This window comes from Tetrao urogallus (genome assembly GCF_951394365.1).
Source record: "Tetrao urogallus genome assembly, chromosome: Z".
In the NCBI taxonomy this organism is placed as follows: domain Eukaryota; kingdom Metazoa; phylum Chordata; class Aves; order Galliformes; family Phasianidae; genus Tetrao; species Tetrao urogallus.
Genome location: NC_136816.1, coordinates 43,738,153 through 43,761,126, shown reverse-complemented (window position 1 = coordinate 43,761,126; position 22,974 = coordinate 43,738,153). Strand labels below are relative to the sequence as shown.

At 36.8% G+C, this 22,974-nt stretch overlaps 1 protein-coding gene across 7 annotated transcripts in view; it reads right to left on the bottom strand.

Annotated features, from left to right (window-relative positions):
- The window catches only part of NFIB (nuclear factor I B), a gene marked incomplete at its 5' end in the record, with an annotated part of 236,521 nt that overhangs the window by 60,245 nt on the left and 153,302 nt on the right, over positions 1 to 22,974 (bottom strand). For all 7 annotated transcript variants that reach the window (XM_079548796.1, XM_079548797.1, XM_079548800.1 and 4 more), the window contains one exon: positions 8,233 to 8,286. In XM_079548796.1, coding sequence (XP_079404922.1) covers positions 8,233 to 8,286 — 54 coding nt within the window. The remainder of the gene's footprint in view (positions 1 to 8,232; positions 8,287 to 22,974) is intronic.

The following is a 22,974-nucleotide window of genomic DNA, read 5'->3' as shown; positions in this document are numbered from 1 at the left end:
CCAGTCCTTGAAAGGAGTGTATAAGCAGGGAGGGGAACGGCTGTTTATGAGGGTGGATTGTGGTAAGACAAGGGGGAATGATTTTATACTAAGGAAGGGAAGATTTAGGCTAGATATTAGATAGATATTATTATGAGGAAATGTTTCACACCGAGGGTGGTAACAGGTTGGAACCTGGAACAGGTTGCCCAAGGAGGTTGTGGATGCCCCATCCCGGGAGGCATTCAAGGCCAGGCTGGATGCGGCTCTGGGCAGCCTGGTCTGGTGGTTGGCAACCCTGCACATAGCAGGGGGTTGAAACTAGGTGATCATGTGGTCCTTTTAAACCCAGGCCATTCTATCTATGATTCTATGATTCTATACTACATGCAAGGAGACATGCAGTGATATCTGCACAGTATAGGCCTTACTGTCTTTTGACTAAGCGTTTTTTAAAGTACTGCTTTCATTAGCATCATTTATTAATGCCTTTGAAGCCTTAAATTAAAATCCTTGGCATATGTTTTAGATGTGTTCAGTCCACAAAATAACACACTTAAGAATATTTTGTTGTTGTATTCTTCATATAAGATTTACTGTATTTTTTGATGGTCATGATAATACTTTGCTATCTGTGCTTTTCAAGCCTAATACAAACATGGAGTACTATTATTTACCAAAACTCAACCTGCCTGAGAGATGACACAGTCTGAAATACATTACAGTTATCATTATTTGTTAACTTCTGAGTAATTTAAAGAGAATATTTCTCTTTAAATTAAAAGAGAATAGTGACTTCCAACATCCATAAGCAGTTTTTTTTATTATTATTATTTATTTCCTTTTAGTTTCTGTTCAAGGAAGGGAAAAAAAAAAAGTCTTTCATTATCCTTTTTTTTTCAGAATAGTCATTTATGAACAACACATTTACCAAACTTAATACTACTGTGACCAGACTGATGCAATTAAGGCTAAAAGATAAACAGGTCAAGCCAAGCAGCAATTCTATCAAATTTATCTCATATATTTAGCAATCCACAAAAACCTTTAATAATTCTCCAATTGCTACTGAAGCAACTTCTGTCTCAGTCATTATACATCTTCCTGTTTATTCCTGCATCATGCATTCAGTAGCTGAAGTATAGCTATAGCCTTCAACAGGTTATGATTTAAAATGGAGAAAAGATTGTTAAAAACTATTGAAACTATTTTCAGTTTGTACTAACATGTACTGTGCAGGGTTTGTTTTCAAATTACTCAAAAGCTTACAAGTGACACATGCTTTACAAATCTTTAACCAGCCTTTTTAATGTCTTCTGATTTAATTGTACTTTTATGGATATAATGTCGGTTTATATTCTGCTATATATTGCTAAAAAAAAAAAATTAATATTGGTGTCACTAAATATCTATTTTTTCACTGATACAAACTTGAGTTTGATAAACTAATAAGGCAGGAGTAAAGAATCAATCAGCGCAGGAAATAACTTGTACTAAAGTACGTTAACTTTTGGACCTTTAAAAAGGGAAATTGTAAAGAAATAGGTAAACGTAATAGTAGTGAGCCAGGGTCAATATTAGGAACAACTGTCAGAAGAGAGGATGGAAGCCTCAGCCTAAGTACTAACAAAGCTGAAACTTGACTTTAAACTAGGTGACATAGTGATTCTCCAATTTCTGAAACTGTTACAATTACAGGTTAAATAATTTTGTTGTATTGCTTCTTTTTTTCACTGTCTTTGAAATCAAACTTTTAATGATCTCTGGAGCATCAACCTCGACAGGAAGTTCTATCTTCAGCAGGAATGCTACTGGAGTACAGCTACTATTTATAATTAAAAGGGTAATGGTCTCACACTAAAGCTTACCATAGAGTCTAGCGAACTTGCAGTTTTTTTTCTCATTGCATACATTTTGAAGACTGTAACTTTAAAAGAGCACAACAAGCTGATTCTTACAGGCCAAGAATTGCTTATGGGCAGTTAACTGTGTATAGCATGAGCCAAGGAGTGACAGAAAAGATTCCAGTAGTGATGTCAGTTGAAACAGTTGAATTAATATCCTGTCCAGAAAATGAGGATATTTTGGTTATCACATGATTGTCTCTGACCTTGTTGCATAGCTGCATCACCACCATTTCTCAGGCTTTTTTTTCTCTGAAGTGATGCCATCCCCGGGACAGTGAAAAAACACTCTGCAAAAAGATCCCAGCTCCACTGAGCATTTTAGCACAGTAAAGGCCTGAGAAGCTGTCTATGCCATTATCAAGAACAAATGAAATTTTCCATACGCTGGCATTAATAACCAGAACCATAATTGCCTTCAGTGTTGCAGTAATTTCAAGATGTAAACACCTAGCTTAACTGAATCTGTGATCCATGTGCTGGAATACAGGAGGTGAGCTGTCCTGAAATCTAGTAAGGAAAAGAAAGGGTGACTAATACAAATGCCTAGTGCCTTCCACTCCAGAGAACCTCAGATCACATCCACACTCCAGCCAAGGTTTTATAGATGTTGGTGGATCTGTTTCTTTTTATGTATAAGACTTGTCAGTTGGTATCATAAAGGAACTTTCTGGTGTCAAAGCAGCTTTTCGGAGCTTTTGTAGATTATGTTTAGGAAATTCTTGCTCTGTGTGCGTTTTGAAGTAAAAAACACTATGTTCACCACTGAACACAACTGCTTCAGAAGTTGATTAATAAAGCAGCAGTTGATTAAAGTTAAAGCAGTTGATTGATAAAGCAGCAATATTTACACGCTAGGTTTATAAAGATAGTCCATCAAAATGAAAATTCATATGTAAATCTAAACCCATAGACAGCAAAATTCACACCAAATTTCAAACCTGCATGCAAAACAAAAAATACCCCTGGAAAAAGGGTCTATGCAATCTATGAAGGTTTCTGATTCTCGAGATAGCTCAATTGCCTCCCAGAACACCACACTCAAGTCGTGTGGATCAGAGAGCAAAAAGAGGCAAGGACATTACCTCTCAATCACTGTCATTACTAATTCAGAGAGCATTTGGGAAAGCGAGAACTCCACAGAAAATCAAGCCCTAACCAAACCCAACCCTGTTTTATTTGAAGATTGCTATCTGAGATGGCATGGCTGCAGGCATACAGGAAACAGCAAGCATTTCAGAATATCCACTCCCATGATGAAAAAGCAAGGTGCAGAAGATATATTTGTTTAAATGCCCTTCTACCTGGTTCCCCAAACTGCTACTCCAGCATCATTCCTTTCACACAAAATTCACACAGACAGGGAATTTCTCTTATGTTCCTACTAATTAGGACAATAATTCGCCATCCACAAAAGGTAACTTGCAGTGGAGTAAAATAATGAAACCATCTGTGTTCTGAGTCATTCAAAACTCAAAGACATTTACTTATTGCACATCCAATAGACTGCAAAGGTTGAGACACATTACTCTTCAGAAGTTTCTTCTGAAGCTGTAAGTTCTAGAAGTTAGAACTGAAATACTTATTTCTAAAACAGTCAGATATAGGCAAATTTATTACACATTCTTTAGGGCTTGATAAAAAAAAATGTTCTCCCTGTGGCTGCTGGCCCATATGAAAGCTCAAAAAAGCCTTTGGGGCTCTACAGCTGCGAGAGAGATTTGCATGTTAAGAGATAGGTGAGGCTGGTTTTTGGCAACACCTTTTTTAATTAGGAAAAAAAAAAAGAATAGATTGTGATTTCATTCAGGTCTTCTTTAGAAAAGATTCCCAGAACAAAATTTCTGGCAAAAATACAAGGGAAAAACCCACACCAGAATAGCAGTGTTGGGTCTAGGGATTCACTGAACCACATGTCATTCAGACTGGAGACCTATCGTCAGATATCATGGGCTACTATGGCAGAAAGAGGAAGGCAAATGGTGAGGAGGAATGAAAACTGAAAGGGCAATTTCTCAGTTTCTGTCTAAAAATCTCTCACCCCCTACATTAAAAATGTAATATTTATTAGCACACAGGCTTGGTCCCGAGTCATCTTCATTCTGCATTCAGCCCTGACTGAATTTATAGAGTCTGCAATGTTTATATTAAGATATTCAGCTAAATAAGAATAGATTCTACAGGGAAACAAACAAACAACAACAACAAAAACAAGTATGTCCCATTTTCTAGAAAACAGCCATAATAATTTCTGACCTCAACTGCTTGAATGATAGCAAAAATCTGAATGCATTTGTCTTCCCTGGCCAATGACAGTCGTAATCATCTATTTGAGGATGGTTAGGTTTTCTTCACACCTTCTGAAAGACATACTTTTTTATACCCCAGTGCTGGTCAAGAATAGCTCTTATATTCTGAAGAGATCTGACCAAGAGAAAACTATTCTCCTTGTGGCTATATCCATAAGTCAAAAGATGAAGCACCAATAGTAACTAGTATTGATTCCATCAGGAGTCCCCATGAGGCTCAAACTCTGTTCAGAAGTCCATCCTATCTTACTGTCATATTAACACAATATTTTACCCTATCAGCCTCTCTATTTGCTACCCTTATTTTAGCAGTTTAAAAAGACTGCCTTGAAAGATTTGAGCACCCTGGCACTCAACAACTTCACACAGACATTTTAATGCCAATGTGTAAGTCAAACCTGCCAAGCTGCAATCTCACGCCAATGATGAGTAGCAGGTAACTTTGCCCGTCTAACAGTTGTGGCCAATAGGCAGTGACGAGAGGAGAGAAAAAATAAAATGGAAAAAAATCCAGAAAATCAATTAATAGAAGAACTGACCAGTGAGGAACATATCACCAGAGGCCAAATTTTTATGGGTGGTGTGAATATTATTATGTTATAAATGGTTCTGCATGCTTTTCTCTTTTTACATACCCTCCTAAGTGTCTTATGCCTAACAGATGAACTCACTGAAAGAGCAGTTCATCTGCCTTCTGTACCTATCAACTCACAGCTTTACAAATATTTTGTGTCACACAGATAGTAAGGAAGGCTCATTTCTTAATTTCCTTAAGCTACACACTTGGGACACACATAAGATCGTACCTATACTGAAATTCACTGGGAGCAAATAATATAGAATTACAGTGAAACTGCCATGCTGGGTCTTCCTCCTTTAGAAACATGCCTTCAGCAGTAGCTGAATAGATACCCAGACATAAAGAGGAGTTGTTGCTTGCTGGTCTTGTTGTTGCTGTTTTGTGGGTATTTTTTAAATAGTAGTCACCATGCTCCATCTATTTTCATTTTAAGCACTATCTGATCCATGTATGGCTTGGTCCAATGGTACTGTGACTACACTCTCTCAGAAGCTAATACCAAATAAACCTGTAGATTCTAGGTGCTTAATGACTGGTCTGGGCAACAACAGTACTCAAACTCTTCTCTCAGTTCAGCTCAGCTTATCTAGACGTCAGCAGCAAACAAAACAATCCCTTTGCAGAAGTGACTTTTAACAGCCCAGTTCACAGAAAATCATATTTCATTCTTCAGAAATAAACCCAGTAAAAGTTTTTGAAAAATAAAATTTAAGGAGGATATCTGTGGATCTTGCTACAAAAGCTAAATACCACTTTCACCACAAACTACACTTAGCACTGTGTTATACTATCAAAATATTCAGTGTATTTTTAAGAACCAATTATAAAGAATTCCAACAGGGGTTCTTAATGTTCTTTTGTTTGGCAAATGACATTACCATAGTTAAGACAGCAAATTACCAGACACCCTAAAGAATGTAATAGTCTAGCCAAACCTAGAAAAAACACTTTTAACACCAGCAATCTCACTAACTACAACTCTGTTTCCAGTCTCTTCTGCCTTGGCAAAGCCTTTGTGAAGATAGTGGCATCCAAGCATTAACAGCTCTTATGCCTTGCCAACAACTTGGCTGTTTGATATTCAAGCATCAAACCAAAACATAAAACATGTTGAAAGACCAGGACCGATCCGGCATAGCCAGTCCCTCTTCTCCTAGCCTGGTACAAAAAATTACAATACCTCAGAGTGTATGTCCTCTGAGATTTTGACAGAAGTGACTGCTTGTCCTAAGAAAATGAAGGAGTCATTAAATTTAATAAGAAAAGAACAGGACAGTAGTCCCTTTTAGACAGACAAGCTTATGGGAGTGTGACTCCAATATATATCCTTGTACAAGCCCAGAAGATCTGTATTTTGCAGTCCCAGAAACCCCATTGCTTTCTCTCTGCCAAACAGTATCACACAGGGAAGCTGAATGATGCTAGAATTTCATACATCCTCAAATAAACAGATGACATCTAATTATGCTACTGTCTCTGCTTAAATGAAGGGTTTCAATGGAAGCAAGGCATGGCTCACATTTTCTGTCCTCCCTTGGCTACAGATAAAAGGAACAATGCCGTCAACAGTGACTCCAAAGTATGAGAAAGTGTTATGCTCAAATTACAAGCATAAAGTTTTATGATAACTCCAGCAAAAGATTTCTCTGCCACTATCTCCTGCTGGCTCCTGGGACAATGGAGTTCATCAGAAATCAGGGCAACTGATCTCGTCCTGCAACACTGCCAAAAAAAAGCCTGTGAGGCTCCTCTGCTGCTTGCCATAGTTGTGTTGTTGGCAGAAAGACTACCTCTTTCTAAAGTAATCTGGAGTTGAGAGTTAGAGTTGATGGGGCTGGACATAAAAAGTTTTGATCCTCAGTTGTGAAATACATACTTCTGTCCTCCTACACCAAATGTTGAGTGGTATTTTAAAACAGAATTTTAAAACAATGAAGGTAGGTTTCCACAACTGGCCTTCACCTTTTCAAATTCTCAGGCTACAAAGGGTGATTCAAAATGATGAGATATAATGCATTTGGCTTTCCTTACATTTATAACTATAAATACTTTAGAACAAATTCTCTAAGGTCAAATGTTCCAAGTTTTACAAAATTGTGTTTATCTATGAGAAAAAAAATCAGTTCTGTTTCAGGTGTAAATTTGCTGATAATTAAGGGATTTCCAGGAGGGGGGTTTAAACCATTATCCTACATAATTTATGCCACGTATTTCATAAATAAATAAATAAATACCAATCAAAAACACTTGAAAAACAGCTTGACAAGTTTTTTTGACTACTTCTGTCATCATAACTCCAAAACGTATCATCAAACTTCAAGAAATATATTGCTACTCTTTATAATAAAAGAATGCCGATTTTTTTGTATAATGAGGTACAGTAGTTCTTCCACTGTTGAGTATTCAGTTCCAACACACATGGATGGAACATTCCAAAACATACTGAGAACGCTTTGATCCTATCCATGGTACAAAACTGCATAGCCACAATGTAGGCTGTTCTCCCTAATGTTTTAACAAATCCAGAAAATACTCATGTATATGTAACAGCCTACCATCACAGTTAGTTCTTGGTTAGAGTGTGGTTCATTTTCCATTTAGAAAAAAACAAACTAAGCTAGCTCAAGCTTATTAATGAGAGTTGTTTCTTCTGAGAGCTGAAATGTGAAGATACAGTATGGTTTTGATGGAACGAGTCACTCCTTACTCTTTAAGAAGTTATAGTATGAGGAAGTCTGTTACATTTGTTTGTCTGATAAAATTCATAAAAAAACAAAAGACTTACAAGACTTACCAGCACTGCCAAATTGATTTGGAAGGATAACTCCACAAAAGTACAAAAGAGCTTTTGGCCTAAATAGTGTGAAAAGGCAGCGTGGTTTTAATTTTCTCTCGAATTTTTATTTTTAGAGAATCCTTGAAAGGACTGTTTCCATGAAATCGCTGAAATACCTCTCAAAAAAGTGCCAAATGTTGCTTAACAATGTGTTCAAACACTGTTCTGACCTGATGAACTTTTACAAAAAATGAACATATTTACACTTTAGAATGCACGTGAAAATTGAAATTAATGGAAAGTTGTTGTTAACTCAGTACACAGACTTAGAGGTAGGGCAGTTGTGTTTTGTCTGACACTAAGGCTAATTCTAGTACGTGGGAACTTTTGAAAAGTAGAGTTATTTGGAGATCTTTTCACCTCACTTCTCAGTCCATCCCCACTTACAAACTTTAAAAAACATGAACTGAAAGAAAAATTCCGTATATTAAATGAATCCTGATGAAACTTCAATTGAGGCATTGCCAATTTAAAAGAGCTAAAGTAATCACAGCTTGTCCCAATTATATGTACCTAACAGAGCAAAATATGTTGCTGATCAATTATGCTCTCTTTAACTATTAACAGTAGTATCTTTGTTCTCAAACAATGTTAGATTGCACATGTTCTGGAACTTATATTTACCTGGTGGATTCTTGGCAGGATCATTGTGGCTTGGACTTCCTGGTTGTCCAGAATCTATAAAGAAATCAAAGAAATGTTTTACTAATTTGTTTTGAAAGTATCTCACATCCTTTTAATAACTTCCTTCAGTATTAAACTAATACTTAACTTTGTTATTTAAAGGTCATTTCCCTGACTTTCTACATGAAGGTATTAGTGAACAAACATACTATGTGTTACCCATTTTATGCAGAACCAGAAACATTGTGAAAGATGCAATGATCCTAACAAGGGAAACTCATAGATCACTGAATAAGGACAAAACAGTCATTCAGGTAAATATTCAGGATGTAAACACACCTACAAGGGTACCTTTTCATTCCCTTTCCCTCCATCCCCCAAATACAATATTGCATAATCAGCAGAGCAGAAGTAGCTTCTTCTTGGGCAATGACCAGAAATATGTACTGGAGCAGGCAACTAATGGACTTTGCAGTGATGAATCCTGTTTCTTTAACCTTCCCTTAAAGCACAAAAGCCTATGATGCCTCCACAGGCTCAGATCTGCATTGTAGATATGACTGTCCATTTTAAAACAATATGGCCTTTGTGTTCCCAGTCTCTAAGAACTGCTGTTGTGAAATGAAGGTTATGTAACATAAGACTATTAAAAAACAGTGCTGTATACTTCAAATGTGCTCTTGATACATGCACTTAATGAATCAAGATGTGAGTGAAATCTGAAGTCAGTGTACTAGACAATAAATGATATAAAAGTAATTGCTCTTAAAACAATCTTCTTCCTATGTGCCCACACCAATAATATAACAAAACCTTTATCTGCTGAAAGATTTTGTTTAACAAATTAAGACATGAAAGACACTCTTGTACTCAAAGAGTGTAAGAAATTAAATGAAACACAACCTATTCATTCGAGTGGACTCAATTTAAAAAAAAAAAAAAATCCATTAACTCAAAGTGCAACCATGTTCATTAGTAGCAGAGAACCTCCAAAGGGCTGTATCACAGTACTACAGAAATTCTTACTGCCGACTGAATCTGAGTGATCTCGGAGTTATTGAATGTGTTGCTGCTTGCAGTGTTAAATTAAAGAGAAAATAAAACTGCGCAGAGAAAAAAAAAAGGAAGAGAGTACATATCAACAAATACTTCTCCTTCAGTCTACTTAAAGCCAACATAGCCTTCAATCTAGAAGGTTACTTGCTACCTAGAGTTCATTAAAATCTTTTACCATGTAACTTAGCAAACATGGCTTGACACACACACCTTTCAAGTAGTTTAAGTCAACACAAACTCAATTGTATGGTTGGTATTAACTGAGATAGAAATCAGTTTCACAGCTCAAATTCTGAAGATGAGAAGTTCAGAACGCAAATATACCTCTGTGGCCTGTAAATTATTCACCTGAACTATCTTGAGCTGAAATGTTGAACTCATCAGACAAGAAAGCATTTGAGGATCTATCAGAGTACTGGAAAACCAAGGCACATGTAAAACCCAGTTCCAAAGCTATTAAAAACACAGTTAAATTTTACAATAAAGAATGAAATCACTCTTGCACAGAGTCTTCACTAGAAAGCAAATTTCACACAGAATTTCTTCTACACAGAATTTTTTCTATTTTCTTTAACCCAGTCTAGGAAGAATGAAGGATAACATCTGATCAGATTTTGCACATCCAACAGTTTAGGAACTTGAACCCTTGGGCATTCATTCCCACTGCACAGCATCAGGGGCTCCTGAAATTCTTGTCATCATAGCTGGTCAGGTTTACTCTCAATTTTCTACGAACTCTGGTATGTGCCAGACATCATATCCTTTACTGAAAGGGCCTTAAAGAAAATCTAACTTACTTTTCTGAGTATTGCTACATAAGCTGTGAAAGGTCTGAAACTATATGAAAGATTCTTCACAAAAACAATCTAGGTTAGTATTTTCATTTTCATTTTATTACATCTAATCATTCTTTCTATGGGTATCACAGGTAAAGAAAAGTCATGCTTTGCTAAACTCGCAATTTTAAGTTAAAATTGTTGGATCTAATACATTGTTGCCATTCCTCAAAAAACTGTTTTATTTGCTGTTAGAATAGCATTTTATGTTTTTAAGCTATGCTGAATCTAAGGCTTCTGTAAAATCGCTAGTGGGTTGTAAGGAAGAGTGTTTCAGTAAAGACGGATTATACAGTTTTGCTAATACTACAGAGAAAATAACTCTCGTGAGTAAACCAATGGAACACTTATATTTCTTCATAGGTAATAAAAAGTACTTTTAATTAATTAATAGTAAATGCTGCATTATCAGATTTTTTTGTTGTTTTTCTTGAGTTAGTTTGCTGTGACAGGAATGTCTCCTAAACTGCCAGAAAAAAAAATCTGAAAATAGTGAATACTATGTAGATATTTTAAAAAGTCTACAACTTTTTGTAAGATGCATCAGATCTTGGTAAAAAATTAAGCCCATTTTAAAACCCAATCAACTCTAAAAAATGTTAAAAATATGATTTTTTTCTGCATATAGATCTTTATATGAACTAATGTATTTTGTACACGTATTCTCTGTTTCTGCAAACCATACAAATCATTATTTAAATTTTAAGAGAGGAACAGTTTTACACAGTCCAAAATTAATGGTTAAAGTACAGATAACTAAATGAAGTACCAATTTGATAGCAAATGCATTCAATGAAACTTGGGCAGCAAAGTTAGGAGTGGACAGAAACTTGAAATTGGATTAATATAGTCTAACAGATAATTTTAAAGCTTTCTCATGTTAAAATTACTGAAAAGCTGAAGAAAATGAAGAATATTTTTCAGTTCTTGTAAATAAATCTTCAAGTCCTAATTTCTCTCTGTCAACACGGTTTCTTTATGGATTCACCAAACAGTAGCTAACAGATTGATGTCATTTAAAATAACTATTTTTCATATAACAGTAAGACAAACATAACAAGGAATTTTCCAGTTACAGGGATAGATGGTTAGCTAATTATTATAATTTGCCAGTCAGACTTAGCTTTGCTTTATGTTAAGTTCTGATCAAACATGATTTTTACAGATTAATTCTCTCACAGTGGTCCGAGCAGTAGATTCTACTAATGTATTTGGGTTTCACTGATCTCAAAAAAGCAATGAATTATTGTATGCTAAATGTGAGAATCAACCTACGTAAATGTTCATTTAAAACACACATAAGCATTTCATTCTCATGATGAAAGAGGGAGACCCAAGATGGCCTATGATGATCCAATTCTCTCACCAGTGTCAGTGATTATAAAGCACTCTGTTTCTGATTTTATTGGATACAAATAGCCTTACAAAGAAAAAGAGAACCATGATCATAATGGGAATAAATTATAAGAATAACAATTTATAAGCAGAACACTCAATGAAAAGAGAAATTGGAGTAATGTTTTTCTGAAGGCAGTAGAAAGACACATTTTAGGAAAGCCACACAATGCAAGGAAGCAACAGGCATGTTAAGATACTTTAAATCTCTCTTTGTCTTCTGCAAAAGGTCATTAATTTATTTAACAATATGAGCACTCAGTTTAAAAAATTACTTATTTTTCTTTCAGTGTGATGGAGAAAGACATAAAACAGACTAACTGTCTGTCTGGATTGGTTTTCATTCAATTTTTTCACCAAATAATTCCATGCACAAAGACTTCTTAAACTAGTTGTAAATTAACCTATACAACTAGTAGCAAAACAACCTCCTCATATAAATGTGATGAAACTGAAATTTTCAACATTTTCATTTAGGTTGCTCCCAATTTTACCTGCTTCTTCCTACCTCCCTGCTTCCCTCCCACCTTCCCTTCTTTCTCTTCCTTCCTTCCTTCCTTCCTTCCTTCCTTCCTTCCTTCCTTTCTTTCTCTTCCTTCCTTCCTTCCTTCCTTCCTCTCCCTTCCTTCCTTCCTTTCTTCTTTCCCTCAGTGGCTGATTAGTGCCTTGATTACTTGCTGCCCCATGAACAGCTGGTATTACACTGGTTCAAATCAGTCCTTGTTTTACCTGGCAGCTGTTCATGTAACTCTTAGCATCACTGATATATTCTGTATAACCCGCTTTGATTCATCGTGAGTACCATCTGAAAATTTAAATCTTTTACTGTTCAAATGTTTAAATGTTTAATGTTCAAATTAGTCCTTTTTTAAGACAACAGACAACTCCAGAAGTGTCCAAGAAATGTGTAGCTGTAGCATTTAGAGACATGGTTTATTGGGCATGGTTGTGATTGGATGACAGTTGGATTTGTGAGGTTTTTCCAGTGTTAACAATTGTATGAATCTATGAAAAGATACGTCAAGAAGGCAGTATATTTTACATTGGGTAGCTTCTCATACTTTCATTTCCAGGGCTTAATCTCAAAAAGTATATGTCTGTAGGAGCAGGCATTTCTCACCAATTCTGGAGTTAAATAAAACTGACTGTTGAGGCCTGCTAGTGATGAAGATAAAAAATACCAATTTTCTTTGCCCTGCATCAGAGAAAGAATGCCTCATTCTCAGCTACATAAGGCAGAGGGGAAAAAAGCTGATGGTTTGCAACTCAGGCAAGATGATTTCTCACTTTGCACCTCAAAAAAAGACTTCTTCAACAGAAAGCAGTGAAAAGCAGAAAGAATATTACCCACTAAAGACATACAATTTACTCTGCTATTCAACATTTTCCAGAGGATTTATCAGTATTCTCCACCTCAGATGTCTAATTTTTTTTCAGGTTTTTTTTCAACCATTAAGAGAAGATGCAGTATTTCAAATGTAAGCTATGCTATACTTCCCTTATGACTCATACTCTACAAGGGATTTTGCTTTTAAAGCTCTATGCAGTAGCATAAAGATGAAGTTCTTGAAAAGAAATAGAGAAATAATCCAGATTTTTTTTTAAATTATTAATTGATACCTTATTAATTAATTCTCCTCGGTACATATGCTAATCAAATAGACTTCCATGATTTCACTTTTCATTTACCTTTATACTCATTTCACTCAGCTGACAGACACTAATTTCATCATTTGCCATAATGTGAATGCACACTTGTTCTTTGATACTCCATGAATTGCATACAGGGAGGAAGAGATGAAGGACCACAAAGATCTGACACCACATAGGTATCACTTTGGTGCTGTTCGAGACATATCAATAAGGCATCTGATTTGGCAACTGACAGAGTCACAAGAATCACAGCCATCTCACAGACTGTTTTAGCATTACAGTGCCACCCAACACTGAAAACTCAAAAGAAATGGTTGTATTCCAGGATCTTAGGACAAGGGACCTGGAGAGGTTTCCCTGCCCAACAGAGCAGCTTAGGTGGGCTGTTCAGCACTTCACCTGGCACAAAGCACCAGTGCCAAATATGGCCCAACCCATTTGGTTTCCAGCTCTATGGCTCAGCCATCGTGCTGGGGAAAAAGGTTTTCCAGATTATCTCTTCATATGTCAAAGACTTGTCAAACATTGTTGTGGTAGGAAAAGCTTTCACCATGACCAAAAAGAACCTCAGATGGGAAGATAAGGCTGCAGGATGAAGCCTCACATTTTTTTCCACCAATGTGTTCTTCATTAGCAATATACGTTCTCTGTCACGACACCCAAAGTGAAACTCTTCACAACATAGAAGTGATTTGCGTTTTAAAATGCTGTTTTGATATATTCATTCTAAAAGTAATTCTTTATTCAGCAGTGCTAATATCTAGTACAATACCGTTCAATTGGATAATTTATATATAGTGCTATCTCCAGAAGATTTTTTATATGTTGGTATTCAGACAGCTGAGGTTTAATGGGAAGCCTATAGAACTGAAGTCAGAACATGAAGTTAAACACAGCAAAGTGATGATAGGAACTTCTCTGAATGCCAGGTGTGCTGCACTTGTCACATCAGGAGCCAGTGGGGTACTGTTATATAGGCATTCTCTGTTTACCTGGAAATGGTGCTGCCAGCTAACACAAATTCACCTCAAAAATGCAGTGAGAAATAGAACTGACTACTAGACACCAAAAGTTAAAAGATCTATCCCTCTTTCCTATTTGCTCAAGGATTTTAGCCTAAGCAGGCCTGGCAGGTCTGAAGGTACATTCAGTCAGAGATAGCTTGGGAGAAGATCCTGTGTTCAATTTTAAATTTTAGTTTAAGCCTGTTTACTTTGGAGGCAAAAACATCAAGAACAACTCAGTCATTGACCCTTCCATTCCACTACACTCCCCCACAGGCTCCAAGAATAGACAAGTTCACCTACAGCTGATCCAAAAGAAAGAAATCCCATTTCCAGGGCTTGAAAAGTAGAAAGCCTGTTCTTGTGGGATGTGCGAGTGGCAGAGCTTCAAGGAGGCAGTCATGGCAGTTCTGCAGCTGAGATGGTTCCACTTTTGTCCTACCCAGTGACTTGGGATGGCAGCAAAGCAAAGAGGCAGCACATGATGCTTCATGGTGTCAGAGTAGTGCAGGTCACAACGGGCTCCCACCTTCACCTCCTCTTTTATCAGTAGTTCAGATCTGCTGCTGCCAAGTCACCCAACCAGTCATTGTCAAGATTGTTAACTTTTCTTCAGAGTGTTTTAATTAGGTAAATAAAAAATGGTAATTAAATCAACATTACGTAATGTGTTTCTGATTTGTAATCTCATTTAAATTAATTAACTGACTCAGCCCTTGTTTAGTTTTTAAACTGCCCTAGTTAAGAATTGGAGCTCTGGGAGTAAATCCAGTTACCATACAGTTGAAAGAAATTCAAGGACCTAAAAGCACTTCTTGGAACCTAAATAGCAATAAGCATATTCAGCATTTCGGATTTTTGTCCCAAACACAGATTTATCTTTTTAATTTAAATTCCCTTATTTGCTTATGTAAAATAAATCACGACACATATTTATTCAAAATATTTCTTTTTCAATTCATAAAGACCATATGTTACTCATTTTGGAACCTAACAACTTTCCCCAGATGTGTTATAAGATAAGTTGTGCCTGGAATATGTACATATTATATCTGCATGTGTGTTTTTGTTTGTGTGTGTGTATACATGAACTTCCTTAAGTTTTAAAGGGTTTATATTTTGTCATAGCCTGAAATGAATGTTTCACATACCTCATCATATTAGCTGAGCTCTTTTTTGACATGCACGTTAAGAAGAGATTTGCACAGGTATCTTGCCACATGTGGATGAATGTGAAAGAATGAAGTTTCTTTCCAAAACTTGGTGGATTCGGTAGGAAAAGATGAGATATGAACACTTAATTTTATCCATCTGGAAGACACTGTGATACTAGCTGCAGTCAGAAACATTCAGAAGTTGTTGGAAACCAAGAAACCTTTCACATTAAGGTATGCATCACAAAAGGCTTTTATTATAGATTCTTCTGAAAATGAAAAGCAGAAGGTACAACACAGTGAAAGACTTATATGGATGTTCAGAGAAGAAAAGTGATATGAAAAAAATGTATTATGAAAAAGTTCGTATCTGTATGAAAATAATATAAATTTGCTTGCTTATACCTTCAGCCAATGAATAAAATTGTCACTTCATTATGTTGCATTACATTGTGAAAGACAATGTTTGAATCTCATTTTCACGCATCGAAGAACTTCTGCATGAAGGTGTCATGAAATTCAGCATGGATTTTACCACTGACTCCCAGGCAGACAGATTTTATTTTTTTCTGTACTTTTGAGCAGCAAAGAAGAAAGAGTTAAGGGAGACAAAATGTTTTCCACTACACAAGGCAATATTTTTAGACACAGAGTAATGATGACATGACTATGGAAAAAAATCAGTTTTGGGCCTCAGTTAAAGGTTGTTAAAATCAATGGAAAGTTGTTCCAGAAAGTGTCGGATGAAGAACTTCGTGGTAAATTACAACTGAAAAGCGCTGTTCAACAGATACTGTATGATAGATCTGCATTTTCTCTTCTAACTTCATTCTACCTTCCACTAAAACAAACAATATTGAAAAGTGGATTCTTCACTCTTCCAGAATGTTGCACTCATGTACTACGTCACAAGTCTAAACTACCACCTACCAAAAAAACTCACAAGGCAGTCCATTAAGATTAGCAGAGGCTCATGAGGTCTCTCTATTCTTCTAAAGACAGAGGTCTCCTAAAAGGGTAAGTATGCCACTACACTGCACACTAACAGGGGTAAATAATCAGCAGTTAAACTAAAATGTTTGTTATTTACTTATCATGGAAACCCCAAAATTAAAGCACTTCAGCTAAAAACAGTCTGAGAGAGAGAAAGGAGGAAAAAGACCAAATGAGTTGAACAACCCGAGCATCAGTAGTGTTTCTAAATACCACAAAATGTACTAAGGAATTTTCTAATTTTTTTATTATTATTATTTTCTAGGATGCACAGCACTATAGCAACTACGTCACATTTTCTTTTAAGTTAATTTTAATAAAATTTAGGGTTTTTATCTTTTTGTTTCTTGTTTTGGTCTGTTGGTTGAATGGTTAGTTGGTTTGAGGGGAAAATGTGTTTTTTTTTCAAAATGTTTTCTATAACCTGCTAAGTATTTCTTTACAATTTGCTGCCATATTTGTAATCATTGGGATTAACTGGCATAATGGGCAAGAGAAATGGTTGTGCTCTTGAGCCCTATAGTGGAGTATTGTGTCCACGTCTGAGGCCTCCAGCTTGGGAAAGATGTGGAGCTTTTGGAGTGGGTCCTGAGGAGGGCAAAGATGATCAGAGGGCTGAAGCATCTCTCCTACGAAGACAAGCTGAAGGAGCTGAGCTTGTTCGGCAGGGAGAAGACTGCAGAGAAACCTCAGTGTGGCCTTCAAATATTTAAAGGGATATTATAAACAGGAAGGAAATCAACTTTCTATGCATGTAGATAGTCGTGGAAGAAGGGAAAATGGTTTTAAACTAAATGAGGGGAGATTTTGATTAGATATCAGGGGTTAGGCAGACTGGCATAGGCTGCCCAGAGAGATTGAGGATGTTCTGTCCCTAGAGGTGTTCAAGGTCAGACTGGATGGGGCCTTGGGCAACCTGATCTAATGCTTGATATAGCAGTTGGCAACCCTGACTGTGTCAGGGGTTTGGAAGTTAGACATTCCTTCCAACCTGAGACATTCTATCATTTAAAAGAGAAAACATGAGAATACAAATATAAAACATTATAGATCCCTAATAACATATTTTTGTCAAAAATCAAGCTTATGATATTTATGTCTCAAGCTACAGTGTATACACATAATTTGTACATTGCCTTACTGTATTTTTTAAAAAGTGGATTCAATTCCATCTGCCATAATTTAAAAATTCAGAGTTAAAAGATGTGCTGTCCATGTTCCCACACACATGCTATTAAAAATCAGTGACAAAAAAAAAAATAAATCTACCAGTGGGCACTAAGTAGTTATGTACAAGAACACCAGAGAAAATCACCCTACACTTTCATTGTAGTGGTCCATAAACTGTGTCCATCCTGTGCCATAGAAGCATGGACATGGCTGACCCAGTTTTGAGTTGGAGGAGAGAAGTTCTGCAATAAAAAGGCAAGCAATTTATTTTAAAGCATGAAGCCAATAAAAAAGAAAAAAGGCATATTGGCTTACACTTGGTCTTTCAAGTTAAAAAAACAAACATTTGTAAAGAGAGTTTCAGTGTTCGTTTGTTTGTTTTTTCCCACAGGCTCCCTATCTATTAGCAGTAGTACTGCCACTTCAGTCGTGTTGGCCAAAGATTTTTAAAAAAAAGGTTGAACATATCTGTTCACAATAAAAATTTTTTTCCAAGGATAATTCTGTGGCTACAATCACATGAGAGCATCTGCTTTGTAATTCTGTAATTTTCACTATATGTTAAACGGCAGCACATCTATTTATGTTAGTTTCTAATTAGCATCATCTACAGAGGTAGAATTTCCCAAAACTAGTACGATGCAAACTGCAGTTTGGGAACCTTGATTTAAAAGTATGCTTGCTGGTTCCATATTCAGCTATTTTTGCTCTTTGTATTTCAGTTTATTTTCTAAAGCTGGTGTATGTTCTTGTAATACCTGGGAGTATTATACATTTGAAAAATGATACTACTTCTTATCTAAAAAAATCAGATGTCAGTGGGTACAATGTTTTCTGCAAGGAGGAACTCAATGACACACCATTGCTTCATAAGCACTTCCACGTCAGACACCATTCTGTCAGATTGCCCCTCTGCTGCTCTCACATTGCAACAAAATATAACAGAACATAGGTGAAAAGTTTAAAACTCAACTGCCATACCACCAACATCCACCTCTGACTTCATGGGCCAACATCATAAAACAGGAAGCATTGCTTTCAGAGCAGTGCTCAAAATGACCAAGGGAAAGTCTGATGTGATAAACGTGTTAAGTCTCTTGTGTGTTACAGAAAGAATAGCAACAAACACGAGCAACAACAGATCACAGCAGCACTGATCGCAGAAGCTTTTCAGATTTTTAGAAACCTTAAAGCAAAAAGTAGTAACCTTATATTTACACTAACCTTCGTCTGGGAACATTACTAACCATTCTTCCTCCTCCTGCACTCATATAATAAGTTCAAGATACAATTCAGCATCTTCCCAGCATGTACATTCAAGCACTCAGATTTCTGCACAAGCATAAGTAGTACTCAGCAAAAACTGACAGCTCTGCTCTGTATTTTTCCTGGAGAAAGGTATTAAACTCACTTGACCTGAAGTAATCAGGTGAGACACAGTGTATTACACAAGACTGGGTGCATGCGCTGTAATTACAGAAGACCCTTTTATGAGTGAGTTCTAGCAGATGACAACACTTTAATGAAAAACTGCAAGCTTCTCAGATTTTGCCTAACTTTTCTCTCTTCCAGCTGTCCCTGCCCTGCACTCACATGTATAAGCACACGAAACCTGTGATCTTTGAAAGAAAACATCCTTGCAGCTCCCTTTTGAACCCAGACTCCTGCCATTGACGTTGCTGCTGAACACTTCAGAGCACTGTAAAGTCAACCTGTCTGTGCTATTTGAGCCACGGATGTGGAAAAGTGTGAAATTTCAAGACTAGACTTCATTCAGAGCAGCTTATCTTTCTTTAGCTCAGGTTTCTGAAATTTGCATTGAAACGCAAATTAGACCAATTGCCTAGTTAGACAATAATCTTTAGCTTTATGAACAGTTATAGCAAGCAAATCTCCTAAGCCCCAAAATGCTTTTATGTTTTCAAGCAGTTTTCCAGGAGATACTGTACATCTGAATAACAAACAGTATCCCTTTAATGTCTACTTAAAAGTGAAGCATGAATAACAATAGAGTCTTTTCAGGACAGCAGTATGATATCAGTAACAGCAAGAACATGAGAAAATCTAACTCTCTCATGAAATTCACCTTGGCCTAGGGCTGTGTTTCTCCACCCAGTGGGTGTGACTGACAGGCAAGCCTTCCAGAAAGCCCACTAGTCACACCTTGCTCTTGCAGAAAACAAACCAAGAAAACCAAAACCAAAAACAAACAGATCCCGGGATGCACTAAAGTCAAGAGACCAGCTCTTTAGCCTGCCTCCGGCTTTTTTCAGACCTCCTCCAAACTGAAGCCGTCTCACAGCAGTGCACACATTTTCCGCACACAGACATTTTTTCACATGATGCCTTTCTTTTCCACTGGCAGCAGTGAGCTTCCCCAGGCAGGAGCTAAGCACGGGGCCTGCTGGCGAGGGTGTGTAACCGGCTGGCAGCAGGGACAGCAATGCCAGGGTTGGCAGCAGAGCTCCACCAGCAGCAAGCAACCACCGGAAAGCAAGACGATGCCAACGAGTTTTCTGGCCAAGTTTTCAAAAGTGAGTCTGGCATTAGCTGTCCTACATAAACAATTGCTCAAAAGGTTTGTGTAGCAAAGTTAAAACACGCTCCACATCAAGCCAGTTTGTCAGCTACAAGTTTAAAACCCTATGTCCCCCCCGGGAAACTCCAGCATCACTGTGTGCCTCCTTTTTATGTTAATTAAATGAACAATCAAATCACTTCCATATGCACAGCTATTGATAACAGCATGATGTAAGCATTTGGGAGATGTAAACAGCACATGAAGACAGATTGCCATGAGAATAAGAGTAAAATTAAAGCTTTATACAAACTTTAGTCTCCAGGTCACCACACTTTCTTAGACAGTATGTATCTGTAAGGAGAAGACAGCACCGAAAATACAAGTCTAGGAAGACTGTCAAGCTTGCAAAGCTACTCCTTCCCATAGGAAAGATGAGTAGGCTGAATCACAGCAAGTTTTGGGATTTACACACTCTCACTATACCATCCAAAACTAGATGCCACAACCTAATTCAAGTTAGGCCATGAAGCCCCCATAGATGATAAGCAATTACATGAGGAAATTTGAGCAAAAGCATACATGAGAAACAAAGAAAATAAAAAAGAAGGAACAGAACATAGCTGCCCTCCTAAATATACTAGTAGAAGTCATTTTTAATAACCACCAAATAAAAAAAAAAAAATTAATTAGCATGCTGTTGTAATTAAAATTTAAAAACAAAGACTAAAATAAATGTGTACAATAAAAATGATATATTAAGAAATAACCTGTATTAATGAAACATTGAAAAGAAGAGCATTTATAATGGGGCATAACAAGAAGTATGGTTTTGACGCAAATTATCTGGATTATATTTTTTCATGAGATTGGTTGGAGAGAACCATGGTAAATTCACATGTCTGAACTACGTCTTAAAAACAATATTTCTTGCTAGATTTCATTATTTCATTCAAGGGCTCTTGCAGACTGCTCAACTACACTTTCTTGACATCATCTGCAGACTCATGACTGGCACTGAAATGGTTTAAATCATTAGAAAGCCAAGTTACATTCCAGCTCAAATGATAAATTCCTTACTATCTTGTAATCTGTATGAATGAAGCTTGTGTCAGTTGAGAAAGAACTGAATTATTTCAGAGACTAAATACTGATTTTAACAGCTTCTGCTTTCTCTCCCTGCTAACAAAAAAAAAAAAAAAAAGCAGGGAAAGTGAATGAATTTATTTTTCTTAAACACATGCAAAAGGTAGCAGTCTTCTCCTCTGAAGGACAGATCAGTCAATTTTAAGGTCGCATAATCAGTGTTATCAATCAAGATCCGCCTGTTAATATCAGAAATTCCCATGAGTTGACCTATTCTGCAAAACAAAGCTGTGTGAAAACACTGCAGTCAGGTTTCATTTTTAGGTACCTGAGAAATTAACTAACCTCACCCTGGCACAAAAGAACATCCAGAACATTCACTAAAGATGTATTACTTCTCAACTCCTTCACTACTCCTACAGATCTCTGCTTAGGGATTGCATATACTTAGCAGTATGTAAATCACAACAGTAAAGCTGGAAGGACAGAAAGAAACAAACCACCTTCAGAAAATGCAGGTGACAGTAGTAATTCCCATACAAACTTACAGAGGTTTCTTCGATTGCATTTTTAAGGTTGGGGGCCACACATGTGAGTAAATTACCGCCTGGTATGCAATGAATTCAGAATATGTGACTATTTGTGTGTGGAATTGGAATTGGTGGCTGTTCATAAGCAGTGTTTGACTCTAGGAAGCTCACTGTTATTCTGTGGGTGACCTTGGCAGTCCTTTTACCTAAGGTCTAAGTCTATAATTAACTTTAGGTATAAAACTGTATATGAAATTGTTAAAGATTTACTGAAAGACAACTTTCTACCACCTGTACGAATAATTAAAAAAAAAAAAAAATCCCACAGTGAGTAATCAGTTCATTTCCCTCCCATCTCTTTGCAATCTCTCTTAAATTTATCCTGCTACCTCCATACGCCTGGGAATATTCTTCAGCGTTGCAGTTTTCTCTATGTCCATTAAAGTGTATCTCGTTAAACAAAATAAATTCCCTAAGAACTGATTTCTTCCTTATCTAAGAGACAAACAAACGTTTGCTACTATGAATGGGGTCTGTTGCTAGAATAACCCTTCTCTTCCTCTTGCTTGTTGCTGTTACTTTAAAGAAACACCCTCTCTTTAAAGGTGTTCAAGGTATGGGAGAGGCCGTGCAGATGAAGAATAAAGAGAATAGTCTTGTTTGAAGATTGACTGAAATACGAAACTGTGCTTTGCAGCCTGGGCTTTGATGAATCATCTGAGCAGAATGCTCCCCTTACAATCAAACAATTTTGTAATTTTATAACTCATGGCCAACAGTCATCCTGCATTTATGGCTACTGTTATCAACCTGAGCACTTAGTCAGAAAACAAGAAATTAACACATTAGGTGAATATCATAGTTGTGAAAAGAGGCATCACAGAAATACAAGTAGTAGGCTTGCTTTTCTCCAAATGTGGTGAAAAGTGATGAACTAAAATGAATAGGCTAGGTTTGTGGATAATGCATGAAACAGTTCAGGATATTTTAGAGACGTGCTGGTGAAGTGCTGGTGAAGTTTAGGTTCTCAACAGGTATGTATTTACTGTTAGAATTTCCCAGTATTATATATTACATTAACCTACTGTTTTTTGGTTGGTGGGCAGGAAATGGTTGTTTGGGGGTGGGGGGGAGGGGGAGAGAGGAGGTCTCAAAAAGTAAAGTAGTTGCAGGTCTGACTGCAAAGACATGTACTACTAACCTCCACGGGAACCTGACTCCCAAATAAGTGCATGAGCAAATAAGAAGGGTAGGTGGGGAAGGAGAGAGAGAAAATCTACAAAATCAGAATGATTATTCTATATTTTTAGCACTTCATATTTCACTGAGGTTTACTCAGAATTCCTC